At 43.4% G+C, this 9,409-nt stretch overlaps 1 protein-coding gene across 1 annotated transcript in view; it reads left to right on the top strand.

Moving 5' to 3' along the window:
* PSMB3 (proteasome subunit beta 3) overlaps nt 1–9,409 on the top strand; it is a 16,054-nt gene extending 6,645 nt beyond the window's left edge. Inside the window, exons 2-6 of the mRNA XM_018560157.1 lie at nt 2,282–2,466; nt 4,919–5,026; nt 6,577–6,754; nt 7,568–7,662; nt 9,286–9,409. Of these exons, the coding sequence (XP_018415659.1) occupies nt 2,282–2,466; nt 4,919–5,026; nt 6,577–6,754; nt 7,568–7,662; nt 9,286–9,334 (615 nt within the window). The 3' untranslated portion in view covers nt 9,335–9,409. The remainder of the gene's footprint in view (nt 1–2,281; nt 2,467–4,918; nt 5,027–6,576; nt 6,755–7,567; nt 7,663–9,285) is intronic.

The raw sequence follows: 9,409 nt of genomic DNA, 5'->3' as shown, positions 1-9,409 counted from the left end.
CGCCCTATCCAAAACCGAAAAGGAGGTTCAGGGATCAGATGCACTTTAACCATTTAACCCTTTAACTGCCACTTATGTACATTGGCGGCAGCAGGGACCTGTTTACATTCTGCAGGCTGTTGGCTTTCTGCTACAAGTGATTTGGGCTGCTGTAAAGACGCTGCGTCCCTTTTTATAGTAGAAGGAAATAAAGGAGCTTTCCATTAGAATGTGTCTACATGAGCAGACGAGAGACTGATGAGCTCATCCCTCTGCTCTCCCTTCCTGTCAGTACAGAGTATTACAAGAGGCTGATACTGAATCAAATTGCGTCCCTTACACAAGATACATTTAAATAACTTTTTTTGTTTTTCATGAATACTGAGTGCAGTCATGGAGTCTTTCATACAAGAACCAAGTCAACTCGAATACAGGTCTATGGAACTCGCAGTACAGGTTTAAGGTTCAGGTCTGATTAGGAGAGGGGAACTTTCTTCTTCAGTTCCCTCCTCTGCTGATTGACAGCAGGCAGTGGGCGGGTGCAATAGTCAGCCTGCTATTGCAATTTGAACTATCCAATAACAGGCTGGCTATTGGTCCCAGCCACTGTATGCTGTGAAAGGTGTCCTCTCCCTAACTAAAGCTATTAAAGTGGAAAGGTGACAAGAGGAGTCTAATTGAACCCCTTATGTCACATTAAAGAGAACCTGTCACCTCCAATGTGCTATCACATAGGGGCTTGTGTGCTCCCCCCATGTGATAGCAATGAAGTTAAGTAAAAAAATAAAGCAGTAAGGGGGTTAATCCTGAATTTGAAACTCATGAATAAGGCAGCAGATTCCTGATGCTGTAGGTGCTTTCTCTGTTTATGGAGGCGTTGGACATTAAAGGGGTTCTAAACCCTCCCGTTTTTTTGCCTATATCTACTGCTATCAAGCAGTAGATATAGGCAAACAGTTTAAGAATAAAAAATAAAAAAAATCCCCGCTTTAACAGCGGTTTAAACTTACTTTGTTTTCGCTGCGCGCTCCTGCCCGAGAAACTGAAACTGTTCGGGCGGCCGCAAAGCATCTTGGGGCGGGCGCATGCGCAGTTCGGATTCTCGGCCGGGAGACGAGCAGAGACGCAAGGTGAGTCTATGGACGCGTGCACCCGCCTGCAGACACCGTGGGATCAGAAATGCCAGCAAGCAGAGAGGAGTGAGCGCTGGATCGGAGAGCCGCCGCACCGCTGGAGGGACAGATGAAAACATGGGGAAAAAAGATGATCTGATTAAGAGACATCATTTAAGGTAAGTGCTGACATTAACACTGGGGGGAGGGGCATTTTTTTATCCTTTAATGTCACTTGAAAGAATATGTAAGCGCAATGTATTAAATGTACTTTGTAAAACACGAAATGTTTGCTGGTTACCATATTTGAATTTATCGTCCCCCCCAAAAAAATTATTTCTACCATTTGTTGTGGTTTTATTTTCCTTTCCGGTGACCATGCAGCCTTTTCTCAGCTCCTGTTCCGTAGAACAGGGAGCGGGTCAGCTTTGGAAGTGGACAGCTAGCTTCTGATGTTGCACACAGAATACTCTTAAATAAATGCCCAACATTATGAAAAAGATATCATTATATTCAGTGGGAACCCACTACAATGCCACCATGCTTGTATACTGAAAATCCTACCAGCTCTTGGCTGCTTTATTAGCTACAAGCAGCTGCAATTTGACATTGGCATACACTTGAAGGCGGCTTACTTGCTTCTAGCCATAAACCTGATGTATCAGCAATTCCTCAGATTTGCCATCCCCGTTTTGAGAGGGGTTAATTTCCTGCCTTATAGACTCAACCGGAAGTGAGAGCATATCTTTCCAATGTGAGGGAAATCCCCTCTTCGTTATCAGGGGAACAAGATTGCAGCAACATTAGAAGATTTCCCCTGTTGTCCCGTGCTGGTGGCAACCTAACATTTTGGATTTACCATTGCTGTCATTCCCTGTAACATTGGTGATCAGGACAATTGGAGTGAGTGCATCTCCCTAACAGGGACACAGACAGCAATAAAAACTGGACAGAGGTTCTAACTCCTTGCCACTCTATTTAAGAGAAGTTTTGCCTTTACCTATACTTTAAATTGTCTAGTGCTTCTGTTCATTGTAGTTGGCCAAAGCCTTTCTCTCATGTGTACTAGGTGTTTCTTCTATAAGGAGTTGTCAGGTACTAACTCACTTTTGGTTTCTTTCCCTTTCAAATAGTTTTATTCATAGTACTATATAGTTTGTATCTAACGTTTTTCTTCTGTTTATTTTTAGTCTATTATGAACTATAATGGAGGGGCCGTCATGGCCATGAGAGGAAAAAACTGTGTGGCTATAGCTGCTGATAAACGCTTTGGAGTCCAAGCTCAGATGGTGACAACAGACTTCCAGAAGATCTTTCCCATGGGGGAACGCTTGTATATTGGACTGGCTGGCTTGGCAACTGATGTGCAGACAGTGTAAGAGTTTTGTTGGTGACTCAAAATAAATATTTGGGATATCTATAGAGCATACCAGAATGCCAAATTAAGGAATATGTGACAATGTCATACATTGCATGAATCCCATTAAATTGCCCAGTATCACTTTAGATAAGGGGATTTCCAAGAGCCAAGTCACTAAACAATTATGTGTGTGGTGCTTGAAGAATGATTGAATAATTTGTTAATGTATCTTTTATTTGGTCAGTATCACGGCCTACTTAACCCATTCCTTTTATATCCTGCCAGGTAGGCCTTTTCACTACAATTGTTGGTAAATCTAAATGTGCTAAAACAGTCCAATTTTAAGGTGTGTGGCTACCTTTTAGAATTAAACTATCTGAACCCAGCATCCGATGCGATTTTTACATTAAAATAGAGGTAAATTCATAGTGCAGTGGTCCCCAGCCTGTAGCCAACTGACTTGCTTCCTCTCACATTAATTATGTGGCACTTTCCCTTCCATACCATTGATGGAGCACTATTTCTTCTACTGATTTAATGATGGTGCACTACTTCCACTGGCACCAACGATAAGGCACTATTCCTCCCACTGACACCAACGATAAGGCACTATTCCTCCCACTGACACCAACGATAAGGCAGTATTCCTCCCACTGACCCCAACGATAAGGCACTATTCCTCCCACTGACACCAACGATAAGGCAGTATTCCTCCCACTGACCCCAACGATAAGGCACTTTTCCTCCCACTGGCACCAACGATAAGGCACTATTCCTCCCACTGACACCAACGATAAGGCAGTATTCCTCCCACTGACACCAACGATAAGGCACTATTCCTCCCACTGGCACCAACGATAAGGCACTATTCCTCCCACTGACACCAACGATAAGGCAGTATTCCTCCCACTGACACCAACGATAAGGCACTATTCCTCCCACTGGCACCAACGATAAGGCACTATTCCTCCCACTGACACCAACGATAAGGCAGTATTCCTCCCACTGACACCAACGATAAGGCACTATTCCTCCCACTGGCACCAACGATAAGGCACTATTCCTCCCACTGACACCAACGATAAGGCAGTATTCCTCCCACTGACACCAACGATAAGGCACTATTCCTCCCACTGGCACCAACGATAAGGCACTATTCCTCCCACTGACACCAACGATAAGGCAGTATTCCTCCCACTGACACCAACGATAAGGCACTATTCCTCCCACTGGCACCAACGATAAGGCACTATTCCTCCCACTGACACCAACGATAAGGCAGTATTCCTCCCACTGACACCAACTGTGATGATAATGATAGTTGGTGTTTTAGAAAAATTGTCATTAAAGGAGAACTATGAGCCTAGTGCTTTTCACTCACCTCATAGTTCTAGCCGACCTGTGACAATGAGACTGTCACAGGTCGGCTCAGTAGATCGGGAGGTGAGCGAACACATACCGGCGTTTGCTCACCTCTCGATCCTGTCACGGCTCTCTGCCGTGACAGGGGAGGGGCTGGATTCCCCCCTCCCCGATCCACCAGCGCTGACTGGCGGAACGGACGGGGGAGGGGGCAGGTACAGCTGGCTCTGCCTTTAGATCCAGCTGTCCAGCAGAGCCAGCTGTCAGTCACGCTCCAGCTGCGGCGTCTCAGGGGCAGGTACAGCTGGCTCTGCCTTTAGATAGGCAGAGCCAGCTGTCAGTCATCCGCTTCAGCTGCGGCGTCTCAGTATACCGCGAGCAACAGTTCGCGGTATACTGAGCCTAGGGTGACGGGAGGGCGCTAGTTTGTGTCCTCCCATTACCCTAAGGAGAACTATGGGGAAAAGACTTAACCCCATAGTTCTCCTTTAAGGGTTAGTCTGCTGAGCATCATAAACACTTAAACACCCCTTCAGCACGCTTCAGAGCTCTCATTTCCATTGATGCTAAGAGTAGTTAATGAGAGTCAGTAACTCTTGTCAAGCTGAATTTCTAAATGCTCTAACCTGAAATTAAATAACTTATTGCCTTTTTGAAGAAAGCTATCCTATTTTAAACTTACATTCCTGTCTGGGTGTGACAATGAGTGTCACAGACAGGTCAGAATTGCTATAGCAGATGCTGTAAACGATGTGCGTTTCAGCTAAAATCTGTGGTGGCAGCGACCATTTGTGTATGTAAAGGGTTAATTGTGAATTTAATCTGATCCAATGACAGTCCTCTTTAGGACATTTAGATAGATTTTCCAACTTGGGAGAAACCAATGTGTAGGGTGAGGCCGAGAGTGTAATATGTCAGACCAACAGTAGGGCGCTATAATTGACATGTTCCTTTTTGCTATAAGCTACATTACTGTTTGAGCAGGCTAGAGCAATGGTCCTTGGAATCAGTGAATCCACATTACCCTTCAGTGTAATAGAGAGACTTCATTACTGAACGCCAAATAGTCTTTCTTTCTTAAAAATGCATGCGTTTATTTTTGCAGGTCCCAGCGCCTGAAGTTCAGATTGAACCTTTACGAGTTGAAAGAAGGGCGTCAGATCAAACCTAAAACTTTTAAAAGCATGGTGGCTAACTTGCTGTATGAGAGAAGGTATGAGATGCATCAATATTTATTTTATCCTAAAATATGTCAAGATGGCAGTGCCTGTTATGATTCGGCTCACATAAACGCAGTCATTGCTCGATTGTGCAGCACTTCTGGTTCCTAGGCAGTGATGTAGAAATTAGTGTTTGCTTCACTGCTTCGTACTAGCATTGAGCACATGAAAATGGGGAATGCCTGCTTCTAAATGCCTAATTGTTCAAAGAGTTCTACTTAAAGTAAGTCTAAACCCAAGATCAAAAAATTAGTTTTCTTTTTTCCAGTCGTTCTCCAAGATTAGAGTTACAGTGAATCTTAAGGCAAAATGCAAGAAAACGGTTAAATTCACTGCCTGGCCAAAAAAAGTCACCATCTGGACTTAGGACAGTGGTATGATCTGTGGTTGCTTCAGCTGGTCAGGTCTAGGTTCAGCAACATTATGTCCCCCAAAAATAAGGTCAGCTGCCTATCTGAATATACTGAGAGAGGGTTTTTGTTTTGTTTTTCCTCCTGATGGCACGGACATATTCCAAGATGACAATACCAGGATTCATTGGGCTCAGGTTGTGAAAGAGTGATTCAGGGAGCATGAGACATCATTATCACACATGGATTGGCCACCACAGAGTCCAGACCTTGACCCCATTGAGAATCTTTTGGATGTGCCAGGGGAGACTATAAGCAGTGGTCCAACTCTCTCATCATCACTATAAGATCTTGGTGAAAAATGAATAAAACTCTGGACAGAAAGAAAATGTTGTGACATAAGCTTTTCAAAAACAATGCCACAGCGAATGCGCGCCATAATCAAAGCTAAAAGGTGTCCAATAAAACATTACAGTGTGTGACTTTACACAGTGGTCCGACTCTCCCATTATCACTACAAGACCTTGGTAAAAAAAATGAATGCAACTCTAGACGGGAATACATTTTGTGTATTGCTCAGGCTTGTGGAAGGCGGTCCAATGAAATATTGGAGTGTGTGACTTTTTTTTTTGGTTTGGTCAGGCAGTGTGTGTTTACTGTTTTACATGCCTCTAGGTAAGGTTTATATCCCCATGATGGTGTGTATCTCTGTTTGTTTATAGACTAATCCTATGATTTTAATACACGGTTAGTAGAAATGGAGCCATTCTTTTATCGCTTTAGACAGATTAGAGCAGAGCCAAAATCTCAGTTGGGTTTTGCCTGTATATTTCTTATGGTGATTTTCCCTTTTTTGTTTTTTTTTCTGGTGACATAAAAGGAAATCAAGTAATCTTGCCAACAGAAACCTTAAGAGCAGCATAAATCAGAAAATGTTCATATGCTGTCTGTATCTTCTTTGGAGAGGTTCTTCTTACTGGGATCAAACAGGAAGTGAGAGGAAATTCCCCATTCGGGATACAGACAGCATAAAAAGGCTGAAAGGTTCTATCCCTTTCTTATACTATTCCAACTAATATGCTTGGGCCAGAATTCTACTTTGTGAATACCTATTTATGTATTGTTATTCTGATACATAGCTCACGCAGTGGCTGAATTTGTGTCTCAGAATATATTTTCTTGGTTCTTGCCAGGTTTGGTCCTTACTATATTGAACCAGTTATTGCGGGTTTGGACCCCAAGACCTTTGAGCCATTCATTTGCTCTCTGGATCTTATTGGATGTCCAATGGAGACTGAAGACTTTGTAGTTAGTGGGACGTGTTCAGAACAGATGTACGGCATGTGCGAGTCCCTCTGGGAGCCAGACTTGGTGAGTACGGAAGGTTTTACATGGAGCAGCGTGAATTTATTAGAATATTAAAGTGGTTATAATTCTAAAAAATTGGGGCCACAAGTTACTGCATTAGTCAGAATGTGGGCATAGGTCTACTCCCCTTAGTCACTAGGAGTCCATTAATGTGTTTTTTTTTTTAATTTCATGGCAGTTTAGCATACCTCCATTGTAGCACACGGTGCACTGCTGTGTGTTGTGGTGAGCTGTTTTAAAAAAGAATAGTGCAGGTCTGATTTCTGCTGTGTGGCGTTGGCAGCCTATCTAAAAGAACGGGCTGGTTTAACACTATGCACATTAATGTTTTCAACACACTACATATATCTGAATGGGCCATAAGTGTTTATTAGTTAAACAGCAATATAATCTCGGTAGCCACTGTGATTTCTGGAGTAGAACTTAATACATTTAAGAAACTTCTTGATGAGTTCACTTAATTTACAGGGATATGGGAAGTGTTAGAGCAAGTAAAATACAGACACACAATCACATACACCTATATACACACAGGTTCAACTGGATGGACCCTTGGCTTTATTTCACCTCACCTACTATGTTACTACGTAACTGCACATTTAATCTGCTAATATACAGGTAATCATTAGAGGTAGACTCTCTAACGCTGCATATAAATACAATAGCGGACAGCAAGCTTGTAAAAACATGAGTCAGATCAAAAATGACTGCCATGTACATGTTAAAATATTAACACCAAATAGATTACTTGATAACAATATACTGTCATTTCCCTTTATTTTTGCTTCAACAATGTTCTCTTCATACCCTCTCTAGGAGCCAGAGGACCTTTTCGAAACCATCTCACAGGCCATGCTGAATGCTATGGACAGAGATGCTGTCTCTGGAATGGGGGTGGATGTACACATAATGTAAGTACTAGTAATCCATCAATAGTCCTACTGCCTGCTTAGCAGAAACATTATAGTTTCACTAGATACTACTGAGTCACTGCCCTAAAAAGGGGCTGTAGACAGTTAGAAGTCCAAATCTGCATACTTTTTTTTTCGTCGCTGGGTGTGACCATTGCAAGCACCACTGTTAGTGTTAAATGATTCAACCTAGCCCTTGTAACTGACACTTTTGTGGGAGAGCTTGGCCTTTCATTGGAGGTGGAAAAATGATGGATCTAGTGGCAGGATCAACAGGTAATAAAATGATGATGTAGCAGGGACTAAGAAAAACAAGAACTGCTGTGTTAGTGACAGACTGCATTGTATATGTATTTATTTTTATTGCCCATAGTTCCACTTCACTTTAGGTTAATTGTGTTAATGGATGTTTTATTGATCTCAATATAAATACATTTCATAGTGGCTGGAATCACATTTTTCTGCTGTTTAGCCACCCAATAGCAATGGTGAACTCCATGCAAGCAGCACTGTTCCTGTCAACCGTGATTGGTGGCCCTAGAATTATTACTCGCACTCCGACGTTCCCGTAGATATGTAATATGTGGTGCAATATACAGCAGCTGGAGAAATGATAGGCTGAAACTGGAAGTGATGTGATTCACATCACTTCCGCATTCAGTGATCGGAGGGGAGATCAGCTTATGGAATGTGCTGATCTCCCCTCCTGATCCAGCCACGGAGACCCGCCATGCCCAAGATAGCTGGCGGCAGAGGGAGGCGGTGAACACTTTCTGTACCCTTCCCGCACCATACAAGCGATGTATGTATCCAAGGCTTTTATGTGTCAAACTTTTTCCTGATCACATGCGGGAAAGGAAGTTTATAAATACCCACCCAGCCTCATGCGGCAGCTGTCCGACTCTTTATTTACAATCGGCCGTACGGCAAGTGGTTCTCACTGTATGTTAACAATTTTGTCCGATGTTCATTTTAAATCTGTCCACTGTTAAGGCCAATTAGATGCAGTGCATTCTGGGCCGATTCTAGCTGAATGCACTGCCTCGCATTGCGGCCAGCTCACTTTTTTGTGGGGCAGGAGGGGGAGTGGTGGGCCATTGAATTGAATGGCACCGTAGCCACGCCCTCCGGCCGCAATCCGATTGGCCGCACGGGATCGCAAGGCACATTATGCCTGCGGTCCGATCAAAATTCTGCAAGCACTATTTTGACCGCAATGGACCGCAGGCATAATGTGCCGGAGGGCGTGGCTACGGTGCCATTCACTTAAGTGGTCTGCCCCACAAAAAAGTGAGCCGGCCGCAATGCGAGGAAGTGCGTTCTTGGCCAGAATCGGGCCGGAAAGCACTGCATCTGGTGTGAACGAGGCCTAAAAAGAACAATACTGAGGAGTAACTGTAGTAGCAGATTTCTCTCCTAGGTGGCACAGCAGGCAAATATTTACAGCCATAAATTCTAGTGCCACGGGGCGGGCAGAACAGAATATCAAATCTATGAAATGTTGAAATGACATTTTCTGAAAAACCTCTTTAAATCAGAAATGAAAGATGATAGATTGTATGCAATGATTGTCCCAGACTCTGCTGTAAACCTAGCCTGAAATGTGTACTTCTATCTTTACAGAGAAAAAGATAAAGTTACCACGCGGACACTGAAGGCACGCATGGATTAACCTTTCCCGAAACTGAACCTGGGGCTCAGCACTGTAACCTTTTTTTTTAATTAAAGCAAATCATTTTTTGGTGGA

The sequence above is a fragment of the Nanorana parkeri genome, unplaced genomic scaffold (assembly GCF_000935625.1).
Source record: "Nanorana parkeri isolate BGI_ZX_2015 unplaced genomic scaffold, ASM93562v1 scaffold435, whole genome shotgun sequence".
Lineage (NCBI taxonomy): Eukaryota > Metazoa > Chordata > Amphibia > Anura > Dicroglossidae > Nanorana > Nanorana parkeri.
This window is presented reverse-complemented; position numbering and strand designations above follow the sequence as displayed.